This window comes from Dysidea avara, chromosome 4, assembly GCF_963678975.1.
Source record: "Dysidea avara chromosome 4, odDysAvar1.4, whole genome shotgun sequence".
Taxonomy (NCBI): domain Eukaryota; kingdom Metazoa; phylum Porifera; class Demospongiae; order Dictyoceratida; family Dysideidae; genus Dysidea; species Dysidea avara.
The window spans coordinates 34863342-34890909 of NC_089275.1; the positions used below are offsets into that span (position 1 = coordinate 34863342).

General features: G+C 37.2%; 1 protein-coding gene and 1 long non-coding RNA gene across 2 annotated transcripts in view; one reads left to right on the forward strand and one right to left on the reverse strand.

Annotated features, from left to right (window-relative positions):
* The window catches only part of LOC136254799 (uncharacterized), a 43857-nt gene extending 22712 nt beyond the window's left edge, over positions 1–21145 (forward strand). The window contains exon 2 of the mRNA XM_066047540.1: positions 19775–21145. Within this exon, the coding sequence (XP_065903612.1) occupies positions 19775–20904 (1130 nt within the window). The 3' untranslated portion in view covers positions 20905–21145. The remainder of the gene's footprint in view (positions 1–19774) is intronic.
* On the reverse strand, positions 11458–12940 carry LOC136254801 (uncharacterized). Its single transcript, XR_010700764.1, has 3 exons — positions 12908–12940; positions 12760–12860; positions 11458–11670 (listed from the first exon to the last, which is right to left on the reverse strand). It is a non-coding gene; the product is annotated as an uncharacterized lncRNA (long non-coding RNA).
* Positions 21146–27568: the final 6423 nt, after the last annotated feature.

The following is a 27568-nucleotide window of genomic DNA, read 5'->3' on the forward strand; positions in this document are numbered from 1 at the left end:
GAGAATTCAAGAGATCAGCTAGAAATAAGAAACCTGTATAGAGATCAGCTACACACAAGTCACCCTGTAGAGAGATCAGCTAGAAGAAGTTACCTTGTAGAGAGTTCAGCTACAAACAAATTATCCTGTAGAAAGATCAGCTAGAAGAAGTCACCTTGTAGAGAGTTCAGCTACAAAGAACCATCATGTAGAGAGTTCAGCTGCAAAGAAATCACCTGTAGAGAGTTCAGCTACAAACAAATCTCCCTGTAGAGAGATCAGCTAGAAGAAATTTCCTTGCATAGAGTTCAGCTACAAACAAATCACCCTGTAGAAAGATCAACTAAAAGAAGTTACTTTGTGGAGAGTTCAGCTACAAAGAAACCATCTTGTAGAGAGTTCAGCTGCAAAGAAATCACCTGTAGAGAGTTCAGCTACAAGCAAATCTCCCTGTAGAGAGATCAGCTAGAAGAAGTTTCCTTGTAGAGAGTTCAGCTACGAATAAATCACCCTCTTGAAAGATCAGATATAAGAAGTCACCTTGTAGAGAGTTCAGTTACAAAGAAACCATCATGTACAGAGTTCAGCTACAAACAAATCTCCCTGTAGAAAGATCAGCTAGAAGAAGTCACCTTGTAAAGAGTTCAGCTACAAAGAAAGCATCATGTAGAGAGTTCAGCTGCAAAGAAATCACCTGTAGAGAGTTCAGCCACAAACAAATCTCCCTGTAGAGAGATCAGCTAGAAGAAGTTTCCTTGTAGAGAGTTCAGGTACGAACAAATCACCCTCTTGAAAGATCAGCTAGAAGAAGTCACCTTGTAGAGAGTTCAGTTACAAAGAAACCACAACGTAGAGAGTTCAGCTACAAACTAGTGACCTTGTAGAGACATCAGTTACCTTGTAGAGAGTTCAGCTACAAAGAAACCATCATGTAGAGAGTTCAGCTGCAAACAAATCACCTGTAGAGAGTTCAGCTACAAACAAATCACCCTGTAGAAAGATCAGCTAGAAGAAGTCACCTTGTAGAGAGTTCAGCTACAAAGAACCATCATGTAGAGAGATCAGCTGCAAACAAATCACCTGTAGAGAGTTCAGCTACAAACAAATCTCCCTGTAGAGAGATCAGTTAAAAGAAGTTTCCTTGTAGATAGTTCAGCTACAAACAAATCTCCTTGTAGAGAGATCAGCTAGAAGAAATTACCTTGTAGAGAGTTCAGTTGTTACAATGAAACCATCATGTAGAGAGTTCAGCTGCAAACAAATCACATGTAGAGAGTTCAGCTACAAACACATCTCCCTGTAGAGAGATCAGCCAGAATAAATTTCCTTGTAGAGAGTTCAGCTACAAACAAATCACCCTGTAGAAAGATCAGCTAGAAGAAGTCACCTTGTAGAGAGTTCAGCTACAAAGAACCATCATGTAGAGAGTTCAGCTGCAAAGAAATCACCTGTAGAGAGTTCAGCTACAAACAAATCTCCCTGTAGAGAGATCAGCTAGAAGAAGTTTCCTTGCATAGAGTTCAGCTACAAACAAATCACCCTGTAGAAAGATCAGCTACAAGAAGTTACCTTGTGGAGAGTTCAGCTACAAAGAAACCATCATGTAGAGAGTTCAGCTGCAAACAAATCACCTGTAGAGAGTTCAGCTACAAACAAATCTTCCTGTAGAGAGATCAGCTAGAAGAAATTACCTTGTAGAGAGTTCAGTTACAAAGAAACCATCATGTAGAGAGTTCAGCTACAAACAAATCTCCCTGTAGAGAGATCAGCTAGAAGGAGTTTCCTTGTAGAGAGTTCAGCTACGAACAAATCACCCTCTTGAAAGATCAGCTAGAAGAAGTCACCTTGTAGAGAGTTCAGTTACAAAGAAACCACCACGTAGAGAGTTCAGCTACAAACTAGTGACCTGGAAGAGACATCAGTTACCTTGTAGAGAGTTCAGCTACAAAGAAACCATCATGTAGAGAGTTCAGCTGCAAACAAATCACCTGTAGAGAGTTCAGCTACAAACAAATCACCCTGTAGAAAGATCAGCTAGAAGAAGTCACCTTATAGAGAGTTCAGCTACAAAGAACCATCATGTAGAGAGATCAGCTGCAAAGAAATCACCTGTAGAGAGTTCAGCTACAAACAAATCTCCCTGTAGAGAGATCAACTATAGAAGTTTCCTTGTAGATAGTTCAGCTACAAACAAATCACCCTGTAGAAAGATCAGCTAGAAGAAGTCACCTTATAGAGATTTCAGCTACAAAGAACCATCATGTAGAGAGATCAGCTGCAAACAAATCACCTGTAGAGAGTTCAGCTACAAACAAATCTCCCTGTAGAGAGATCAACTATAGAAGTTTCCTTGTAGATAGTTCAGCTACAAACAAATCACCCTGTAGAAAGATCAGCTAGAAGAAATTACCTTGTAGAGAGTTCAGTTACAAAGAAACCATCATGTAGAGAGTTCAGCTGCAAACAAATCACCTGTAGAGAGTTCAGCTACAAACAATCTCCCTGTAGAGAGATTAGCCAGAATAAGTTTCCTTGTAGAGAGTTCAGCTACAAACAAATCACCCTGTAGAAAGATCAGCTAGAAGAAGTCACCTTGTAGAGAGTTCAGCTACAAAGAACCATCATGTAGAGAGTTCAGCTGCAAAGAAATCACCTGTAGAGAGTTCAGTTACAAACACATCTCCCTGTAGAGAGATCAGCTAGAAGAAGTTTCCTTGCATAGAGTTCAGCTACAAACAAATCACCCTGTAGAAAGATCAGCTAAAAGAAGTTATCTTGTGGAGACTTCAGCTACGAAGAAACCATCATGTAGAGAGTTCAGCTGCAAACAAATCACCTGTAGAGAGTTCAGCTACAAACAAATCTCCCTGTAGAGAGATCAGCCAGAATAAGTTTCCTTGTAGAGAGTTCAGCTACAAACAAATCACCCTGTAGAAAGATCAGCTAGAAGAAGTTACCTTGTGGAGAGTTCAGCTACAAAGAACCATCATGTAGAGAGATCAGCTGCAAACAAATCACCTGTAGAGAGTTCAGCTACAAACAAATCTCCCTGTAGAGAGATCAACTATAGAAGTTTCCTTGTAGATAGTTCAGCTACAAACAAATCAACCTGTAGAAAGATCAGCTAGAAGAAGTCACCTTATAGAGAGTTCAGCTACAAAGAACCATCATGTAGAGAGATCAGCTGCAAAGAAATCACCTGTAGAGAGTTCAGCTACAAACAAATCTTCCTGTAGAGAGATCAGCTAGAAGAAATTACCTTGTAGAGAGTTCAGTTACAAAGAAACCATCATGTAGAGAGTTCAGCTGCAAACAAATCACCTGTAGAGAGTTCAGCTACAAACAAATCTCCCTGTAGAGAGATCAACTATAGAAGTTTCCTTGTAGATAGTTCAGCTACAAACAAATCAACCTGTAGAAAGATCAGCTAGAAAAAGTCACCTTATAGAGAGTTCAGCTACAAAGAACCATCATGTAGAGAGATCAGCTGCAAACAAATCACCTGTAGAGAGTTCAGCTACAAACAAATCTCCCTGTAGAGAGATCAACTATAGAAGTTTCCTTGTAGATAGTTCAGCTACAAACAAATCAACCTGTAGAAAGATCAGCTAGAAGAAGTTACCTTATAGAGAGTTCAGCTACAAAGAACCATCATGTAGAGAGATCAGCTGCAAACAAATCACCTGTAGAGAGTTCAGCTACAAACAAATCTCCCTGTAGAGAGATCAGCCAGAATAAGTTTCCTTGTAGAGAGTTCAGCTACAAACAAATCTCCCTGTAGAGAGATCAACTATAGAAGTTTCCTTGTAGATAGTTCAGCTACAAACAAATCACCCTGTAGAAAGATCAGCCAGAAGAAGTTACCTTATAGAGAGTGCAGCTACAAAGAACCATCATGTAGAGAGTTCAGCTGCAAAGAAATCACCTGTAGAGAGTTCAGCTACAAACACATCTCCCTGTAGAGAGATCAGCTAGAAGAAGTTTCCTTGCATAGAGTTCAGCTACAAACAAATCACCCTGTAGAAAGATCAGCTAAAAGAAGTTATCTTGTGGAGACTTCAGCTACGAAGAAACCATCATGTAGAGAGTTCAGCTGCAAACAAATCACCTGTAGAGAGTTCAGCTACAAACAAATCTCCCTGTAGAGAGATCAGCCAGAATACGTTTCCTTGTAGAGAGTTCAGCTACAAACAAATCACCCTGTAGAAAGATCAGCTAGAAGAAGTTACTTTGTGGAGAGTTCAGCTACAAAGAACCATCATGTAGAGAGATCAGCTGCAAACAAATCACCTGTAGAGAGTTCAGCTACAAACAAATCTCCCTGTAGAGAGATCAACTATAGAAGTTTCCTTGTAGATAGTTCAGCTACAAACAAATCAACCTGTAGAAAGATCAGCTAGAAGAAGTTACCTTGTGGAGAGTTCAGCTATAAAGAAACCATCATGTAGAGAGTTCAGCTGCAAAGAAATCACCTGTAGAGAGTTCAGCTACAAACAAATCTCCCTGTAGAGAGATCAGCTAGAAGAAATTACCTTGTAGAGAGTTCAGTTACAAAAAAACCACCATGTAGAGAGTTCAGCTGCAAAGAAATCACCCTGTAGAAAATTCAGCCACAAACAAATTGCCCTGTAGAAAGATTAGTTACAAGAAATTACCTTGTAGAGAGTTCAGATACAAAGAAACCATTCTGTAAAGAACTCAGCTGCAAACAAATCACCTGCACAGAATTCAGCTACAAACAAATCACTCTGTAGAGAGATCAGCTAAAAGAAGCTACCTTGCAGATAGTTCAGCTACAAACAAATCACCCTGTAGATAGATCAGCTAGAAGAAGTTACCTTGTAGATTGTTCAGCTACAAACATTCGCCCTGCAGAGAGAGCAGCAAGAAGAAGTCACCTTGTAGAGTGTTCAGTTACAAAGAAACCACCATGGAGAGTTCTTTGATAAATATATGTATTATATATATAATTTGTACATTTACTGATAAAATCAGAAATATTTAAAGTACGTCTGCTTCACATTTTCTTCTTCCTGTAGTAAAGAAAAAAAGACAGGTTAAAAAAGTCCCAAAGCTGGCCATAGGCCGGCTTTGGGGTATACAAATACAAAAAGAAATGAAATCTAATCCAAAACAGCCAAGCTGTAAAAAAACAGTGCGGCCCTCAAAAAGGCTATGGTGAAAAAAGATTGGAAATCCAAGGTGGCGGCCAAGAAATGGCTGTGATGGTAGGTTAATGGTAAAAATTTTAATAACGGCAATTTAGGTGAATTTTTTTGCCAAGACCAAGTGGCACAAAAATTCACTTGAATTGTCGTTATTATAATTTTTACCATTAACCTACCATCACAGCCATTTCTTGGCCGCCACCTTGGATTTCACATCTTTTTTCACCATAGCCTTTTTGAGGGCCGCACTGTTTTTTTACAGCTTGGCTGTTTTGGATTAGATATATATATATACATATACGTATATATAATACATATATTTATTACAGAATTCTACATGGTGCATGGTTTCTTTGCAACTGAACACTCTACAAGGTGAGTCCTTCTAGCTGATCTCTCTACAGGGTGAACTGTTTGTAACTGAACTATCTACAAGGTAACTTCTTCTAGCTGATCTCTCTACAGGATGATTTGTTTGTAGCTGAACTCTCTACAAGGTAACTTCTTCTAGCTGATGTCTCTACAGGGTCACTAGTTAGTAGCTGAACTCTCTACAAGGTGACTTCTTCTAGTTGATCTTTCTACAGGGTAATTTGTTTGTAGCTGAACTCTCTACAGGTGATTTGTTTGTAGCTGAACTCTCTACAGGTGATTTGTTTGCAGCTGAACTCTCTACATGATGGTTTCTTTGTAGCTGAACTCTGTACACAATGGCGGATCCAGGATGGGGCATTTGGGGAAAATGCCCTCCCCCCCTCAAGAAATTGCATACAAGATCGAGTTACTCTAATAGAGTAGTCAATTACTCTAATAAAGCAGTTACAATGTTCATGAGGCAGTGTAGCTTACCTATGAAGCTACAAATAAGGATTAAATTTTACATAACATGCGTGATATAATATATTTGGTAAAGGATAACTAGCTATTTTTGTTTTGACCTTTTTTTTTTTTTTTTTCAGCAAAGTGCCCCCCCCCCCTCTTTCCAAACTCTGGATCCGCCCCTGGTACAGGATAATTTCTTCTAGCTGATCCCTCTACAGGGCGATTTGTTTGTAGCTGAACTCTCTACATGGTGGTTTCTTTGTAGCTGAACTCTCTACAAGGTAACTTCTTCTAGCTGAACTACGTAGTTGAACTCCATACAAGGTAACTTCTTCAAGCCGATATCTCTACAGGGTGAATTGTATGTAGCTTATCTCTATACAGGTTACTAGTTTCTAGCTGATCTTTTTAATTCTTTTCAGATTGACTGCTCTATTAGGGTGACTGCTCTATTAGAGTATCTCGATCTTGCACTTGCTACACCAAGTTGGATTTCGTGTTATAACTCCGTGGCTTTAAGTCTGATTCTTCTACACCATTGAAGAGCCTTTCTACGATGATAACTCCATCTGTACAGTGATTTTCAAAGAATTACCCTAAGCGGTTTATCTAGTAGGCGTGGCAAGCAGTTGTTTTTTATTAGCTAATCTCGATTGCGTAATTGTTACACACTGTTGGTTTTTTCGTTGTATCTTCCTGGTTTTTAGCTCGATTTCTTTCAAACCACAAAAGGTTTGAGGTTCAATCGTTAACCTATTTACCCACAAATTTTCAGCTTCTTCCCATACGCGATTTACCCTGTAGGCGTGACAACATATTGGTGTTATTTTTCGTGAATAATCGCTCATAACTATTTGCCTGTTTATCGTATTCCAGCCAAAGTTGGTACAGAGGTGCGCCTTTATACCCCCCTTCTGTGTGCCAAATTTCAAGGCGATCGGATATGACTTTCGCGTTTTATAGCAGTTTTTGTAAGTGTGCGAAAAGAGGAAGAAAAAAAAACGAAGAAACTAAGCCAATTTTTGAAGTCGCATATCTCGGGAACGCTAGAAACGATTTCGCTCAAATTTGGAATGTGGGGTGCTGAAGTTGGAGGGAGTGTCCACAGCAAAAATCGTCTTGTTTCATCAAGGCAGCACAGAGCTACGGAGGTGCGAAAATTGCGTTTTCTTTCTTCCTGTCAATATACTCACGGGTGTTACGCGCCGGCTTCTTGGGCCGCACAACACACTACCGTGTGTCTTGATATATAGCTATACGTAGCTATAGCAATAATATAGCTTGGTTTAGTTGCCAACTTCTTCAGCAACTGTCTGTAACTTTGTGGAAGTATAATGCGAAGATGGTAGCTACTCCGCCAGTATATTCGCTAACTGCTGCTGAGGACGAACTGTCTCCAGACTTTGACTTTGGTTAAGTTGGTAGTATTAAAGTTAGGTATAATAGGTATTATTTTTGTCACTCGGTATAGTTAGTCACAGCAAGTAGTGACGAGTGGCTTAATTAGCTTTAGCATTGACATTTATAACCCGGACCACTTTTGCTTGGGTAGGACCATTTTTGTTGTCATAGCTGGTCCGGCCGGACCATTTATGTCGAACATATGTGGTTCAGCAGGACCGTTTATGCACCCGGACCAAATATTTGTTACAGGCCCAAACAATGTGGTCTTTGTACAGAGGTGGTCTTTATAAGAGGTGGGTGGCCACTGAACAAGGGTTTTACTCTAGAGTGCATTTATAATTATGATGCGGGATGATTTGACCATTTCTGTTTCCGTTTCCGGTTTCCATTTCCATTGTTTCCAATTGCCCAAAACATTGAAACCACAGGATGATCTGTTAATTGCTACGTGTATAGCGTTTATATTGATTGAGAGGTCTAAAGTCGCTACTAGAAAAAGGGAACATGATGGATGAGCTGCGACGATTGATTGACACCCAAAGTAAGCCACAACAATGTAAAACGGTAAGTGATTGGAGTGGACTCCCACATGATTCAGTTAACGTTGATTCAACCGATTTGTTTAAGACACACCTTGATAGATTTTATTATGATTACCAGTATGATATTGTATAGTTATTTTTGTAGTAATTTGATTATTTAGATCAGGTTTTTACATGCTTTACCTTCTTACCTGTACCCCCAATAATAATAATAATAAAGCGATCTCGCGTGTCGAAGGGGTAGCTAACGTCTTGGGACTCTCGTACACCTATCTGAGAAATCCAATTATAAATACATATGAATACATGAAATATTTATTGAAATAATACAGAAATACATTTTGAAATTCTTAAATATTGGGACTCTCGTACACCGTGTTGGGTTTTTGCGTGGGCGCTGGCTACCTCTCGCGCGTGTCAGACTAAATTGCGACTCGAGCTAAATCGTTCTGCTGTACTTAATCATTTTGCATGTATATAGCTAACTCAGTAGTTCATGTTTTTTTGCGTTATGTTAATATTTTTGTAGTTTGTCACGGTGTCGTTATTACATGATTTGATTGGGGGTGTTCTTATAGGCTCTTTAGCCTTTAATCTACCCTGTAAATTTTTCTCAAATTAATAAAAATCATCATGTAGATAGCTAGGTTCTCTCAGTTTGTTTTTATTTAGTAGACACTATAGTAGCTAGGTCTTCCGGCACTACGACCGCGTAGCTGTGAGCCTCCGGACCTCTATGCTGTAGTAGCTATGTGGCCCAATCAATGGAAAAGAAAGAGACAACCGGGCTATACAGTCACGCGAGACTAGCATCATCAGCGAGATCAGCAGTCGGATATTTGTGTACTAAGTGCAGAACCTCCCCCGACTGGGATCATTCTATAGATTAAACTGAACTTTTCTGCGTGCTATATTAATTATTACTCTATTTTTGTATTGTAATTTAATAGTGTTAGTCTTGCCAAGGCTCCTGTACTGTCCATCCAGTCCAGTGCTTGGTACCCCTGAGTCTAGACCTAGCTCTGTACTTAAGTTGTATTTTGTCTTAACAATACAAGACGTCTCTCTCTATATATACATACATAGATTTATAAACACCAAGTACAGCTACCTGGGGTAGGTTAGCTATAGCTTGGGTAGGTTAGCTATAGCTTGCTTGCTAACTCGGAGAGGATCTAGCTATTGGCTAATAGTCCTCAACAATAGATAATTGTGAACGGGCCTGCGAAAATAGGGAATGTGGGCAAAAACTACACTCCGTCATTCTACAGGTCATATCTCAGTATTGAAACAGAACAGTTGAAGTCTGTAACTTGTATCATAAAGCCAATTAAATACTTATTAAGAGCTGAAAATTACAATGCTATAGCATAATGAGTGATAGAAGTTTGAAAAAGTAGGGAAAAATCATGTGCCCACATGACCTATTTTCGCAGGCCCAGTCACAATTAAATTTTACATGTAACTGGCTTTGCGAAAACTAGTCTTGTAATTTGACTTCATGCATGCACTAAACTCTAAAAAGTAGCTATGTACCTTCTATCACATTGACATTTACACTAGCCACCAGCCTTACAGAGAAATGTGTTATGGTATATCTATACAATCTGACCAAGTAGCTATAGCTAGCCCTAATGTTAGCTAATGCAAGGAAACTTCTATAATCTGACACCTATTGGGACAAGAAAATTGTGTCGGATTAGTGAAGATGTTGGATTATAAAGATAATGTTATGCAGAAAATGTCTTTGGTACACAAGACAATGTTGAGGTATTCTGGATTACAGGATTACAGAGGTTACATAGAGTGCACAGAAAGGAAAATACAGTAGTACCGTATGACGTAAAAACTGAGTTTTGGAAAGTTATAACACTGGTTTTCACCATAGCCTACCATAATGTATGTTTTTGCAGAGCCAGTAATATATTGCCATATAGGACTCTGTTCATGAAGTGGGTATTATAAATACAAACATCTGGTCAGCTGGTACAGCTAAAAGTTGCCCACTGAATTAACCAGGGGTTGATCCAGGAGCTAGCAGGGGAGGGGCACAAGCAGGCTGAGTTGTAAGTGGGTGGGGGAAAGCCAGATTCTCTTGTTAGTTGCTGCATTTTTGAAGCAGCAAATAATCACCACTTGGTAGTGTCTCACTGTTGATTTTTGACATTTTGGCTTTGGCAGATGGTCATAGAGTCTTAAAATCTGTGTAAATGCTATGAATCTCTTAATCAACAGCAACACGATAATTTTTTAGAGGTGCTTAGTACGCACGAAGGTGCTGGGGGAATTTCACAGCTGGTTTGACTTTGATTTTACTTTAATTTCAGGTGAATTTGTAATAAATGCTACTAAAATTTGCATATTGAGTTAATTGATCTAGCCTTGACAAAGTTTAGTAATTTAATCAGACGTATGGTTCCTCCAAAAGGTGAGGAGGGAGGGGGGGGGAGGGAATTTGCCCCAAATGCCCCATCCTGGATCCGCCATTGTTAACATACGTACCTCTCAACCTGAAGCATTTGCCACCTAGGAGTGAGATCAACATGCAGACAAAGATACCTGTTATCACTTATACATCTGACAAAGAGAACTACCACAACTTACACATAATACTTAGGCTGTGTAGTTGTGTTACTATGGCTGTGTACCAATACTCAGTATCTACCTACTAGTGCTGTAAAAAATGAAATAACTCAATCCAATGTATGCAATTGATTATATAGCTTCTGTGGGTACTTTTAATCATGAAACTATAAATGTATTTTAGCATTCTTGCTAGGGAATAATGCACAGTTTTATCTGTTCTGATATAAACCTTAAAGAGTACTTGCTCGGTAAGACAGTCCATGTTAGTAATTGATACCATGAAGTACAGGTATAACATTAATATGCAGCATTAGAAGTAATCGCTCAGACGCTCACATATGACATCATTTGTGTGCATAGTCTAAAAAGCAGGAAAGCCAAAGGCTATACTGTTACCAGAAATTATTATGTTTTTGTACAAAGAAAACATCAAAGTATAATCTCTAAGCTGTAAGACTTGATGGTTAGATTAAGAGAAACATCAATATCAACACTACGTATCACAATAATTTCAGAGGTGTAACTAGGAGTTTTCTGGAAGGGGTTTGGAATTGAAGTACATGGAATGTCCTCGGGGGAACAATAAGGCCTGGTTGCTTCTCCTGGACAATGTTTGAATGAAAATGATGCATACACAAAATGTGCCCTTAGGCAGTAACAATAAAAGGTGCTGTTTGTGCATCTAGCTAGCTACAGCCAATACACTGCTGTTTATGCAGCTTATAGAAACTATAAACCTAATACTAACTAGCTGATCTTCATTTTTAGACAACACACTAACAGCTAGCTTCAACATCCTAACACATGAGAACCCTCCATTAGTTATCAATACTTTCTTCCAAGTATAAATCATTCTCGGTCAGTCCTCCTGTTGATGGTCAGTAACTTCAGATCTCCATTATATTTGAGACACCATGTGCCTGCAGCATGTGACAAATAAACAAACCTTCATCGTGTAAATATACATCAACTAACGTATAACAAAACCACCTAAGTTGATCACAACTGTTGCCTTGTCTCAACCAACAGTCCTTTGCCATTTCCACCATGCATCATGTGTACAATTCATGTGATGCAGTACTTGATTCATCATTATTAATGCAATGTGATCCTCTAAAGTAGTGCAGAGCCCGCGCCAGTGTGCAAGTAGCAACCAGAGAGCTCCAGGACTATAAGATTTAGTGTGATTTTTAAATTCGTCCTCTAAAAGTATGGTTCACCTGAACCATCCAAACCCCCCGTCCTAGCCCCTTGAATTTTTATAAGCTATAATGTATTTTGACATCACATCACTTTTGATTAGTTGTTAATCTGGTATACTTTGGGTGAAGTATTTAAATGATTTCTGGTTTTATAGCTACTGTATAAAAAAGCACTGTATTGCTTCACAAACCTAGTTTACAATAAAACTTAGTTTTGTATAGAGGGAAACTTTGAAAAATAGCAAACTAAATTGCATTCGGTGAAATAAACATTGGCAAATTTAAGCTCAATCTTTAGCTATAAACTCAAGTGATACAATAATTGGCAGGTTAAACTTGGCAAATTTGTAGCAAATCACCCAACTCACCAAACTTTTCCACCACCAAAGTTTCCCTCTATGTGGTAGTTTGTGATACAATAATATTGCTTCACAAAATAGTTTACAATAAAACTAGGTATACTTAGTGTGTAAAGCAATACAGCACTCAACAGGTCATCATGCAGTAGCAGCGAATCACCCAGGTGCTTTTTCATGGCACTTTCAGATTGGATTTGTCAATATCTAAAAGTCTAGATGATAAATATTTCTGCAGTATAATTATTCATTGAAAGTTTCGCAGTGGTGGGCTAGCAGGAGAGGCATATACAGACAATGTGAACTAAGTAAATACTTACAGTGTGAAAGTCTCTTCTGTTGTGATAAGTGATAAATGGGTTCCAAATATTGACTTATACTTTTAGAACATTTTCACAGCTTTGTAGTTACTGTGTTCCTTTTACATGCCTCTAAAGTAAGAGTCATGATTTACACCACAAGGATTCCTATTCAGAGTACAAGGTTTCACATTCTTTATTGTAGTACACTGCACAAGTGTAGCTGTTGATGATTTGACAATATAATTTATTGTTTCCCTACAGTAATTAATTTGGTTAGATATGTTTAAGAAATTTATATTGACCAGAACACACAATAATGTGTCATGTGGCCAAAATAGCCAGTGTGTCACTGTCTGGGTATGCATGAACCAAGAAAATGAAATTTCACACAATTGTACCTTAATAATGGCTAAACAGCACCCATTTATATTTCCTTAGAATTTCCTTCCAATTGTAGATCAGTACAGCCATCTTTAAGGTATGCATCTTCAATGTTCACCTAAATATTTTCTTTTCATAACACTTACAAAAATTCTTATAACTTACACAAACTTTAGATTTGAAGGGTACAAAGAGAATCTAATCCAAAACAGCCAAGCTGTATAAAACAGAGTGCGGCCCTGAGAAAGGCTATGGTGAAAAAAGATGTGAAATCCAAGGTGGCGGCCAAGAAATGGCTGTGATGGTAGGTTAATGGTAAAAATTTTAATAACGACAATTCAAGTGAATTTTGTGCCAAGACCAAGCGGCACCAAATTCACCTGAATTGTTGTTATTAAAATTTTTACCATTAACCTACCATCACAGCCATTTCTTGGCCGCCACCTTGGATTTCACATCTTTTTTCACCATAGCCTTTCTCAGGGCCGCACTTTGTTTTTTACAGCTTGGCTGTTTTGGATTAGATTTCACTTCTTTTTGTATTTGTATACCCCAAAGCCGGCATATGGCCGGCTTTAGGGCTTTTTAACCTGTCATTTTTTCTTTACTACAGGAAAAAAAAAGATGAAGCAGGGTGATTTCTTTGTAGCTGACCTCTCTGCAAGGTGATCCTCCTAGCTGATCTCTCTACCGGATGACTTGTTTGTAGCTGAACTTTCTACAGGGTGATTTCTTTGTAGCTGAACTCTCTACAAGGTAATTTCTTCTAGCTGATCTTTCTACAGGGTGATTTGTTTGTAGCTTAATTCTCTACAGGGCGATTTGTTTGCAGCTAAACTGCTGAACTCTCTACAATGTAACTTCTTCTAGCTGAACTCTCTACGGGTGGCTTGTTTCTAGCTGAACTCTCTACAGGGTGATTTGTTTCTAGCTGAACTCTCTACAAGGTAACTTCTTCTAGCTGATCTTTCTACAGGGTGATTTGTTTGTAGCTGAATTTTCTACAGGGCAATTTGTTTGCAGCTGAACTCTCTACATGGTAGTTTCTTTGTAGCTGAACTCTCTACAATCTGACTTCTTCTAGCTGAATTCTCTACAGGGTGACTTGTTTCTAGCTGAACTCTCTACAGGGTGACTTGTTTGTAGCTGAACTCTCTACAGGGTGATTTGTTTGTAGCTGAACTCTCTACAAGGTAACTTCTTCTAGCTGATCTTTCTACAGGGTGATTTGTTTGTCTCTACAAGGCAATTTGTTTGCAGCTGAACTCTCTACATTGTAGTTTCTTTGTAGCTGAACTCTCTACAATGTAACTTCTTCTAGCTGAACTCTCTACAGGGTAACTTGTTTCTAGCAGAACTCTCTACAAGGTAACTTCTTCTAGCTGATCTTTCTACAGGGTGATTTGTTTGTAGCTGAATTCTCTACAGGGCGATTTGTTTGCTGCTGAACTCTCTACATTGTAGTTTCTTTGTAGCTGAACTCTCTACAATGTAACTTCTTCTAGCTGAACTCTCTACGGGTGACTTGTTTCTAGCTGATCTCTCTACAGGGTGACTTGTTTCTAGCTGAACTCTCTACAGGGTGATTTGTTTGTAGCTGAACTCTCTACAAGGTAACGTCTTCTAGCTGATCTTTCTACAGGGTGATTTGTTTGTCTCTACAGGGAAATTTGTTTGCAGCTGAACTCTCTACATGGTAGTTTCTTTGTAGCTGAACTCTCTACAATGTAATTCTTCTAGCTGAACTCTCTACAGGGTGACTTGTTTCTAGCTGAACTCTCTACAAGGTAACTTCTTCTAGCTGATCTTTCTACAAGGTGATTTGTCTGTAGCTGAATTCTCTACAGGGCAATTTGTTTGCTGCTGAACTCTCTACATGGTAGTTTCTTTGTAGCTGAACTCTCTACAATGTAACTTCTTCTAGCTGAAATCTCTACAGGGTGGTTTGTTTGTAGCTGAACTCTCTACAAGGTAACTTCTTCTAGCTGATCTTTCTACAGGGTGATTTGTTTGTAGCTGAACTCTCTACAATGTAACTTCTTCTAGCTGATCTCTCTACAGGGTGACTTGTTTGTAACTCTCTACAGGGTGATTTGTTTGTAGCTGAACTCTCTACAAGGTAACTTCGTCTAGCTGATCTTTCCACAGGGTGATTTGTTTGTAGCTGAATTCTCTACAGGGCGATTTGTTTGCAGCTGAACTCTCTACATGGTAGTTTCTTTGTAGCTGAACTCTCTACAATGTAACTTCTTCTAGCTGAACTCTCTACAGGGTGACTTGTTTCTAGCTGATCTCTGTACAGGGTGACTTGTTCCTAGCTGAACTCTCTACAGGTGATTTGTTTGATTCTGAACTCTCTTACATGGTTGTTTCTTTGTAACTGAACTCTCTACAAGGTAACTTCTTCTAGCTGATCTCTCTACAGGATGAATTGTTTCTAACTGAACTCTCTATAGTGTGATCTGTTCATAGCGGAACTTTCTACTGGGTGATTTGTTTGCAGCTAAACTCTTTGCATGATTGTTTCTTTGTAACTGAACTCTCTACAAGGTAACTTCTTCTACCTGATCTCTCTACAGGGCAATTTGTTTGTAGCTGAATTTTCTACAGGGTGATTTATTTGAGCTGAACTCTCTACATGATGGCTTCTTTGTAGCTGAACTCTCTATTAGGTACCTTCTTCTAGTTGATCTGACTACAGGGTGACTTGTTTGTAGCTGAATTCCCTACAGAATAACTTGCAATGTAATATAACTGTGTAAATTATACATGCAGCTGAATGCTTTATTAGGGTGACTGTTCTATTAGAGTATCTCGATCTCGCATTTGCTGCACGTAGTTTCCTTTCGAATCATAACTCAGTGATTTGTAATCCGATTCTTCTGTACTACTGCAAGAACTTTCTATGGTGATTATTCCAGCTACATACTGATTTTCAGCTCGTTGCTCTAAGCGGTTTGCCTGGTAGACACGAAAACTAATAGTTTTTTTATTCATAAAAATCGATCGCGTAATTTTGACACAGGTTGGGTTTAGTGTCATATCTCCATGGTCTTTATCCCGATTCTTTTCAAACCACAAAAAGGCACTCCTACGATGGTTGCTCCATCTACATATCAATTTTCAACTGATTCCTCCAAAGGATTTACCCTGTAGGCGTGACAGACCTTCGACATTATTTTACGCAAATAATCGGTAATAACTCCGTGAATGTTCATCGGATTCCTACCAAAGTTGGTACGGAGATCCGCCTTAATGAGCCCTTTAAGTGTGTCAAATTTCAGCCCAATCCGAGCACGCATTCGTGTTTTATGGCGAATTTTGCGAAGTGTGCGAAATGAAGAAGATGAAGAAGAAGAAGAAAAAAACGAAGAAATTAAAACGAAATTTTGTTCGCTCGTATCTCGGAAATGGCTGGAGCGATTTTCTTCAAATTTGGTATGTAGACTCCCCTAACTGGGCGGCACATCTCTAGCAAATTTGGTTCCAATCGGATAAGGGATCACAGAGCTACATAGGTGTGAAAATTGCGTTTTCTTTCTTCCTGTTAATATACTCACGGTGTGGCGCGCCGGCTTCTTGGGCCGCACGACACACTATCGTGTGTCTTGATACAACACATCTATCCTCCAGTATATATCTACAGATTGGTAAAGGTAGTTCAGCTTTAGAAGCAATTTTCAAACATTACAAATTTAATATTTTGTCATGCTTGCTGGGTAAATGGCTTACAAAAATAAATGTAAAATCAATCTGCTGATTGGCTAGTGCAAACCTTTTGTAACTTGAACACTGCTTGAAGTTTCTTACTTTACTAGAGTAGTATATCTCCAGTATATGGAACAGTTAATTATTTGTTATTTTAGTAGTTTTTCACTAAACCCATATGCATATTCAATGATGTTTTACTGAGAGTTTAAAACTTAGTAAAACAATATGTTCCATATACTAAAAGTTACTGATACTTTACTATTAGTATAATTGGACAGTAAACAGCTCAACAAATTAGTAAACTAAGAACCTTCAAGCAGTGGAAATTGCTGTGAGTATCAGCTAAGCAATCATCCATTATTTTCGCAAAAGTACAGAGACAGTATGCTAGGGGAAGGAGTCTGAATGCTTTTTTAAAATGTTGATCTTTGTTGCACATAAAGAAAATTATAGCTACTAGCTACTAGTGTTCAGTTGGATGTTAAAAGTGGTAGAATTGCTGAGTAGCAGCTGAAGTCCACCATGAACATACGTACGTTGCTTTGAGGAATAGCTATGTACGTAGTAGCAAAAGCATGGTGCACACAAGGCTCCGGATGATCAATGTTCTGTCACTACTGATAATTATTCTGATGGATGAAGAAGATAGCGGATGCAGTAAGGAAAACCATAACAACACTGATTATACTATTACACAGTATATCAGCATTTTTAACAGTATGCTTTTGAACAGGAGGAAGGGGTCAGTAAAAGGAGTACTCTCAGTACACTTAATTGTGAATAAATATGCTGAAATTATGGATGATCCCTAAGGAGACAATAGGCACTAACCAAACATGTGAAACTATAGTTTGATTGAGTTAGAACAATAAAAACAAACAAAAAAAACATCAAAACAAGTTGTCCAAAGTTCGAATGAGGGACCTCCACACCTATATGTCCAAACCCTTTGCCACTCGGCCATTATTGTCAGTTGCTCACCTCATTTAATTTTTACCTCAAAGTTCTATATAGTTTACTACACTAGAGTGGTAAAGTTTAACAATTAAGATCTATCAATTGAAATTCTAGATTTTTCTAGATCATTCCATGTGTGTTGTATTAGAAGTGCTTAGAGTACTACAAAATATTAACAAACTTTAGTCAAACAAAATTGACTACATGTCAAACGTATGTAGCAATCACGTGATCAAAATATATTTGTAGTCTAATAGAGCAATTGGTATTAGTATAATTTGTTCTCACATCTGCCGGCTAAACTGTTTATGCAAACTAGTCATTGCATATGTCAGTAAACTGTCAAGGTACAAACCTTCAGTAATGTAATGGAAATTTGTTTTAATATCAGTGAGTTATAATGTGAAAACTAACTATATATGTATGTAGCAAACATGCATGCATTTTGAGATATCTCATATACATAGAACAGTCATTCATTATATAATTCAACAATATGTGAAGTTATAAAAATTAATTTCAAATGCTGTTTACCTGCAGAGAATAATAATAGAAACAAATGCTGGCCCAAAAGTCTTTGGTACTTGCATGTACAAAACCCAATCTACAACAGCGAAGCTGTGAAAAGGGATGCAGCATTGCAAAAATAGGCTTGTAGCGTAATTACCTCTCTACAGGAAGCCTTGTTATATAGCTGAACTCTTAATTGTGTGACTTGTTACGTAGTTGAACTCTCTACAGAGTGACTCGTTAGGTAACTGAAGTGACTTGTACCACTATATTAAAATACGTACACTGCTCTAATAGAGTGACTGCATTATTAGAGTACTTTGATTGTGCACTCATATTGAAACTATAGCCATTGGGGCTGTTCACCTAATATAATTTACTAATATTAGTAGAATTCTGCATTTCTACCAACATGGTAAGGTCAAAAATGCACGAGAAACATACTAAAAGTTGACTTAGGAAATGTGGTGTCTGTTTACAGAAACTAGTCTAAGAACAAAGCCATTCTAAACTAAGTTACTCACGCGGCACTATTCTTGAAGCAGCTCTCCTTAACTTTTGTCACAGTCTTTAAAATGGCAACAACTCTTTGTACAATTCCCTCAAATTACTGAAGTATTATTCATGTATAGCTACAATGTTCCAGACCGTTTAGACTAATTAATTCAAGATGAATTCCCATAGTCTTGGTAGCTAATGGGTGAATCCCACAATACATTACGCAATGGGAAAACAGAAACTGTGCTGGGCCCACGTATCCGCTTCAGCTGCAGCCATGAAAATAAGGTGGAGCATTCCTTAGAGGTATGTGAGTAATTAGCATACCTTTTTTGTGGGTACCACTACATAATGTTGTGGGCGCTTCAAAAATACACAAATATCATCATATTTTTACACCATTTTAAACAGTTTACATATTTTGGGGTGTGTCCCTTTCAATATTAATGTATTGAATGTTAGCCAACTAAATTCAAAATGAGTTGGTTTATGCATTATAACTCACCCAATTAATCTCTTTAAATTGATTAGTCTACATATATTTCAAGTTTCTACTCACTCCTTCAGTCATTTGTCTGCCGATGTCTGGTAGGTGTGACAATAATTGCTTTTTTAATCACGTCTGATACACATGGTTGATGTTTTTGTTATAACTTAATGGTCTTTATCTCAATTCTTTTGAGACCAAAAAGGCACTCCCAATGTGGTTTAATCCATCTATAACCAATATTCAACCTGTTCACTGATTGAGAAGCAATTTACCCTGCAGCAGTGACAAACAATCACTTTTGCATTTTTTTAAATAGTGCATAGCTCCATTGATCTATATGAAAATTGAACTGTGTATAACACTTCCGAACTGAAGCATGCATGAGTTGTAGAGAATTTTCTAAGTGGTTCAAAAAGCTGAAGAAAATTACAAAGAAAATAAGGCAAACTTGAAAGGCACATATCTCAGTGATGGCAGAGCAGATTCATCTTAAATTTCGAATAGAAGGTGCCCCATTCTGAGAGAGTGTGTGCAACAAACTTGGATAATTTTTTGGACACTGAAGAGCTGTGGATGCATGAAAATTATACTTTCTCAGTTCCTGTAAAATAACACACTTGTTTGTCGCAAACCCACACTGGCTGTACTTGGCCAAAAATGGCTAGTTACTATGTGCTATGGAGAGGTGTGAGTCACAGAATTACTGATTTTCAGCATTTTATGAGTAGCAATTTAGTTATTAGCTAGTCAAATACTAACAATAAATGTTATAGATACAGTGGTGAGTGGCTACTTATGCACAAAGATAACAGTAACTAATAAAACACTTCATTTAGCTATGTATTTATTTATTTGATATTTTCCAGATATGATCATGGCAATATTGTCCATTGTACTAACTGTATTTCCTGAATTAATGTATTGTATGGATGGTGATGTTGTGTCCAACAACAGTGTTGGTGTACTATTATCTTCCTCTCAGTATTGTTTTGTGAATGAGTTTACTATCAGGATAAACCACTCTGATGTGATTATTATCAATAATACTGAAGATTGGATATTTGCTAGTAACAATATTGACCTGTTTGTGGCTCCTGCTAATGGTACCAATTGTACATCAAGTAGTTCAGTTGACCCATACTCAGATACTGTACGTATCATATCAAGTATTGTGCTCAGTATTGCCATACTTGTGGCAGCTGCTAATGTCACACTACACCTGTTTATCAAAGAACTTCAGACAGTATCAGGTGTATTGATTGTATCACTTTGTAGTGCTATAATACCGAGTCATACATTGTTGATCATACAGATTAATCAGGGTAATAGCAATGTGTGTGCAGTGACGTTTTACATGGTAATTGTTTTCTATGTTGTATATGATTCCTCAAAGTTGAGTACACTTATACACTTTGCTTACCTCATGTATCAGAGCTACAAGACTTCAGAAAATTCAGAAAATAAAATGTCTGTTCTCTGCAAATATGCTATTTTAATTGTTTCATTATTGATTGTATGTAGTGGCAGTGTCATCCTAGTAGACACTCTTGGTAGTAGAATTGGCTACAAGACAACTCATGGACAATGTATTGTTGGTTTCGATTCTTCTAACCAAGGAACTGCAACTATGATACTGATAGCTGTACTGTTTACCATGTTTAATGGTGTAGAGATTGCTTTGATGATTGCTGGACTTCTCCTCTATTATTTAACAACAAGACAATGCTGTACAATACCAACTAGAGATGTGAAAATATCAATAGCATTAACCTGCACTATTGGTATCAACACTGGTTTGGCAGTTATTCTTTCTGTACTTGAGGTTGCAGGAGGCATCAGTTTTGCAGTTTCTGCAACAGGGACACTTGTAGAACAGATACTGTTGTTCCTTTTGTTTTTCACATCTAACAAAGTGTTAAGTAAGCTTCGTGCAACATATCACACTGTCATCAGTAGTAACTCGTCAGCAGTAGTGAAGGAAAAGACAGCTTTGTGATTGATGCAATGAGTATTTCTTCTTATAATTTATGTAACATTTCACATACACTGACTGTTATTTTATAATCTAATGTACAGTATAGTAATGTATTATGCAGCATTAATTTAGATTGTTTAGCCATCTCCAGAAAACAATTGGAACATACAATTTGTCTATTAATGTTGATCATGAACAGTCTGTCTTACATTTTATACATGCATGTATGCTTACACAGTTATTTTATTGCACTGATGGTGAAATTGAGTATAGTTGTAGTACCAGACTGAGTGTAACCCTCTATGAAATATGTACTACAGAATTGTGGGTTAATACTAATGCATGCTCTTCATGGCACTGCAAGCAATTCATGTCTTATACCTTTGATAGTATTACAATCAACTCTCTAAGCACAAGTACCCATGGTATAATATGTTCTACTTTAGCATGCAAATTTACCTAATTGGCAAAATCTTTAGTTGTTATACCCTTTTATTATAATTAGGGAATCAAGTAAGCTGTCATTGTGGGATTGAATTTTGCCAAACAAACTGTGATTGTGAGGTTCAATTTTAATACATCAAACAGTAGTTAGATTTTTAGCCACTCCTGTCATTTACCTTAAACACACTATTGTATGCGCATCTGTGCCGGTGTACTGTACTTCCTAATGAACTAATGCACACCTATAAATGCAACAAAACATTCTTATAGATACACACCATAACAGTGTGTACAGCAACATAATTATTATGTTGAAACCTAAAGCACAAGGTCTTTATAACTGTGTATCAACTAAAGAAGAGTACTGTTAATACTTATACAATTACGTGCAGAATTTCCCAGGCAATAACTACCATTCAGTAACACCAAATATTCATGTAGTGTTGGCGATTAAGCCATATACATCAAAGTACTACTTAGATACCAGTTATATCACACAGGTATGGCTTTACCTTGGATTTCTGTCAATAACTAAGATATTCTACTCCTGTTGTCATGTGACTATAACATGTGTATGACATTACACATTATGATCTTGTTACGTTGATGTGTGGATCCCATCATTTTTACTTAGTGCACATTATTTTATAAGACTATAAGTGATCATAGCAACGTAAACATGAAACTTGACCAAATTCATAACAGTCACATGTACTGTATATATACACAGGGATAAGTATGGCCTCGACCTTTTAATACATGATTGAATACTTGCAGGTATAATTAGGTATGTGTGAGTTTGCAGCAAAGTTAAATATTTGTATCACAAGTTTTAGATAAGAAGGTTATATACATATGGGAAAACAACTAAGTTTCAAACTTTGAGAACTATAACTTTATTTACTAACAATTGACATGTAGTACATTGTAACAAATCTCCATTAATACCATAATTTGTGAACCAATCTAGTGTCGGGTACACTGTGATGAGTGTTAGTGATGGCACTATACTGGTGATCGTGATAACATGGGCTCCTATCTTCTAGTTCACAGCGACTCCTCTAACAAGCTGAAAAATGCAGATTGATGGCAAGGTACATCCTTGTCTTGAGAAAGCTGGTGGGAGATATAAAGCAAAGCTTGAGGAAATGGAATTAGCTACAGAGGCTAAGTTTACTATTGATGTAGCATTGTATGCAGTCATGATCACTAGACACTCAAGTGGTAAAGAGGATATAGCTGTTAGTATAAATGATGTGGGATTCCCTGAAGACGTCTATACAGTTGGAGGGTAGTGTAATAACTGCAATGGATGATTTCATGTATCTTGGAAGTAGTAACATCACTAATGACAATTAGGTTGTCAATGAGGTGTATGTAAGATTTTCTTTGGCATAAGGCTAACTTTGATTTAATTGAAGAAGTCATCCTAAACTTCAATAATAGTTTTTTAAATGATTATACCCTTGATACTCCTATTAATACTCTCTGGAATAAATTTAAATATCTTTGTGAATCCTGTTTAGCCCTTGTACCACAGAAGCAGACATCAACCAAGTTTCGAACTCCATGGATAACTGCCCAAATCAAAAGATTATCAAGGAAAAAGCAGCGTAGATACAACACTGCTCGCTCATCCAACCTTGCAAAAGACTGGGAAAGCTATCATAATTTGAAGAAAGAATTGCAACGTTTATGTCGAAGATCTCATAACAACTATCTTTCATCACTGCTGGACTCACATAACAAACTCACTAAAAGATTTTGGTCTTTTGTTAAGGGCAAACGTAAAGATCAGGTTAGCATCAATACACTATGCTCTCACGGACAAGTGTATACTGATAGTAAAGACAAAGCAGATATTTTAAACAAACATTTTTCATCAGTATTTACTGAAGAGGATTTGGATTCACTCCCCACTATCCATGGATCCCACACACCAGATATTTCAACTCCTGGCATTAATCCTATTGGCGTCCAAAACTTTTAGAAGACTTGGACATACATAAAGCATCAGGACCAGACAATATACCATCAAGATTACTAAAAGAAAATGGTAGTCTCATGGCTCCTCTTTTGACTCTTATTTTCCAAGCTTCTATTCAACAAGGTACTGTCCCGGATGAATGGAAGAAAGCTAATGTAGTGCCAATTCACAAGAAAGGATCTAGAAGTGATCTGGGTAACTATCGACCTATCTCATTAACCAACATTAATTTTGCTGTAAAACCCTTGAACATATTATTTACTCCTGTATCTTTACGCATCTCAATAAATACAACATTCTATGTGACAATCAGCATGGTTTCCGTTCCAAGCGATCATGTGAAACTCAACTACTGGGTGCAGTGAACGATTTTGCTAAAGCATTGAACTCTGGAGAACACATTGATGCTTTGTTTCTTGACTTCTCCAAAGCATTTGATAAGGTACCTCACGAAAGACTTTGTCACAAATTATCACACTATGGAATAAATGGCCACTTGCTAGATTGGATCAAAAGTTTTCTGACAGAAAGAACACAATCAGTTGTTATTGATGGAGAAAATAGCTGTCCTTCTACAGTACTTTCCGGTGTGCCACAAGGCACAGTTTTGGCACCCTTATTGTTTTTAATATTTATAAATGATATTACACAAGATCTCCAGTGTACTGTTAGACTTTATGCAGATGATATCTTAATTTACAACATCATTCATTTTCCCAATGACTCTGAGCATCTTCAACAAGATTTATATACTTTACAAGCATGGGCCAGGAGATGGCAAATGGAATTTAACCCAGCTAAATGTGTACATCTTATAATTTCAAATAAACATCATATTATTGAACATAACTATTACTTATTTGATCACCTAATTCAAAAAGGTCTCCAAGGCAAAATATCTAGGAATAACATTTGATGAACATCTTACTTGGAAAAATCATATTCATAACATCTGTCATAAGGCCAATTCAGCCTTAGCTTTCTGAGGAGGAACGTCCAATTTCTGTAAGATCTCATTGCTATAAGTCCCTTGTCAGACCCATACTAGAATATGCTTCACCTATATGGGCTCCTCACCTTCAATCTGATATGTTTGCCATAGAAAAGATTCAACGTAGTGCTGCAAGGTATACAATGAACAATTACTCCTGGAGAAGTAGTGTTACTAACATGCTCACATCACTTAATTGGCCCTCTCTAGAATCACGACGTACAGTTTGCAAACTAGTCATGTTTTATAAGATAATCAATTGTCAAATGGAAGTTCCATCTATCTCACTAACATCAATGTCATCATTACCAGAGGTCATTCACAACGTTTCAGAATCCCACAAGCAAGAATCAACTCGTACTTATTTTCCTTTTTACCATCCACTATTAAATTATGGAACACTTTGCCAGAAGATGTGGTCAATCAGCCATCTATAAACTGTTTTAAGGACATTTTGTTAAATCATCTGAATTTACTTTGATTTTGTTTTTGTATCTGTGTGTTATACTCCTTGATGGAGTCCTACACAGTACTAAATAAATAAATAAATAAAAGATGGGCAAGATTGCGAGCTAGAGTACGTATTTGGATGTTTAAATTTGCAATTCTCCCAATCGTGCAATCTTTGATAACCAATACTCAGTAGCAGATTAAGAGAGATGTGTATAATGCTGTATACATAGTCATACTTCTGTCCACTATGATGAAGAATTGAGATCTCTTTGTAATCCATAAGAAAGGAGTATACCATGAAATGACAATTTTACCACGAAATGTCAAATGGTAGCTACCCATGCAATATACCATGCTAGAAAGTCATTTCATGGGGTACCATTGATTTTTCATGAGCATGAAATGCCTGTTAGCATCAGATCGAATTTCATGGCATTTTCATGCAACTGCAGAGATTTCGTGGGTGCAGTACCCATTAAATGTTGAGATGTAAAAATCATAGGGATTTTCGTGAGGATTTGATGGAAAGTTTCATGAAAATTTCATATGCATGCAGTTGTATCTGGTAGTGCATGCCATGTATAAATCAAGGAAAATTGAATCTACGTAGTTATATATAATTACAAAGTATGTAATAGCGTATCTGACACCATTGCGCTTACTGTAGTTCCTTTTTTGTTTCATATCCTAATCCCGCACCAAGCTCCATTTATTGTGATGCAATATATTATTACAATTTCACAAAGCCATGCGGTAGTTGTACATAACAATACATAAGAATTAAACAAGTCCTCAATAAGACCATGATAGCTATATATAGCAATTGCAAGGGTATGAGTGTTGATGAAAAATGATCAACTGAAGAAATTTGGGCCAAGTAGTAATTAATCTCCTGCACAAGGAGGGGAGGTAAACACTGCAGAATACTTAGGCAAAAAGGAAGAGAATAAATAAGAAACCATATCAAATTATAGCAAATGATTAATTACAAACATATAATGTAGACAAACATAGCTATTGAAGGTTGCTACTGTATGTCAACTAAGTTAGTTTATTGGTACATAACTGGCACCTCATATACCCAGATTCTCTATTTACCAATTCCTACATTACCCCCACCTAAATTATGTGATGGTACACTGCATGCATGTGTATATAATACAGACATGAATAAAGTGTGGAACTGTAAGAAATTGGCAACTACAAACAAGACCATGATAAGCCACCAAGCCTAGACATACTGTAAAGTTGTTGTAAGTACAGTATATGCAGCAATTAACTGTATATGTCCCAAGTTAATGCAGCAAAATAATGTGGTACATGCAGATGCTGCATCAGCTGAGTATATGTAGTAGTTACAATCTACATGTATGCAATTGAAAAAGTATTCCGCAAGCTGCAAGCTATCCTGCAACTAAACTGAAGATATAAGTTATGTAGTAATTAATGCACATAAGTACAGTATGTGCACGAGCAGCAGCAGCAAATGTTAAATCCCAAAGCATGCAGGAAATAGTATTATTTAAAAAGTAACTTATTATTATTAATCGCACATGCAATTATTAGCTAGAACGCTGACATAAGTAAGCATACATTATTACTATTAAATCCAGAGTTGCACACCCACAAATTGTTTATCCGATTTGCTTTTTTAGTATGTATCAAGCTTAAGCTACATGATGTTTATCATGTTTACTCAAAAAGTAATCTGAAATACAGTGTACGTAGTTGTTCAGTGTTGTTATATCTTGCCATGTTTATGTATGAATGATTATCCTTTACACTGTGAAAAAAGAGGGATATAAGATGGTATTTCCAGTGGCTTATTGAATACAAAAAAGCTTGATATAACCTGTATTATACTAACAATCTCATGTAAGGCTTTAGTTAATGTGTTAAACATACTGAAACCATATATGTGATGTATAGTGTGGACATTATACTAGATATAGGCTATTTCAGGTAATGTAGTAAAAATAAACTGAAGCCATATATGTAATAGTATAGTATGTATTATACTAAAGTATAACACGAGTATAATACAGTGTTTATATTAAGGCTTATTTGTATTCAATAAGCCACTGGAAATACCATCTTATATCCCACATTTTTCACAGTGTTATATGTCTACCTTTCACAGTCTTTAGAAAATACTGACTTTGATTATATATTGAGTTTCCAATTGGCCAGCATATTTTATGCTACACTGGAGCAATCACTAAAAGTTAAAGGAAATTTTCTACATATATCATCAGTGGTGGTCAGCCATTTATAGTTTGTTGTCATTATCTACTGTATGTGATTTTGTGTTTACTTTTAAATTACCTTATGCTCGTCACCCAATCTTAACCTTAGTTTATCCATGTTAACCATGCTTGCTTTAGTTTACCCCCTGGATTGTGTACCCATGTGTACTGTATGCTTACCTGTGTTAACCTCGTGTTCACCTACGGTATAATGTGACTGGATTTGAAAAGCGGTCTTCCACACATCCTATTTTCCAATTTTGACAACTCATAACTTGAGATATACTAAAGACTTGAAACATGGGTGCGTATCAACATGTAGCTTAATTAATGAAGAAAATTTCGGATTAATATATATGTTTACTATCTTGTCTTCCATGTTCATAGCATTGGATCTGTGTTATTGTGGAAAACTCTTTTCACAAATCTGGTCACATAATATATGTATTTATATGCCCATACTCTTGGTATACTCCAAGGGCGGATTTAGGAGGGTGCTTTGGTGGTTGAAGCACCCCCCCCTCCAAACTTTTACAATGAGCAAGCTAGGAAGCTTCTAGAAGC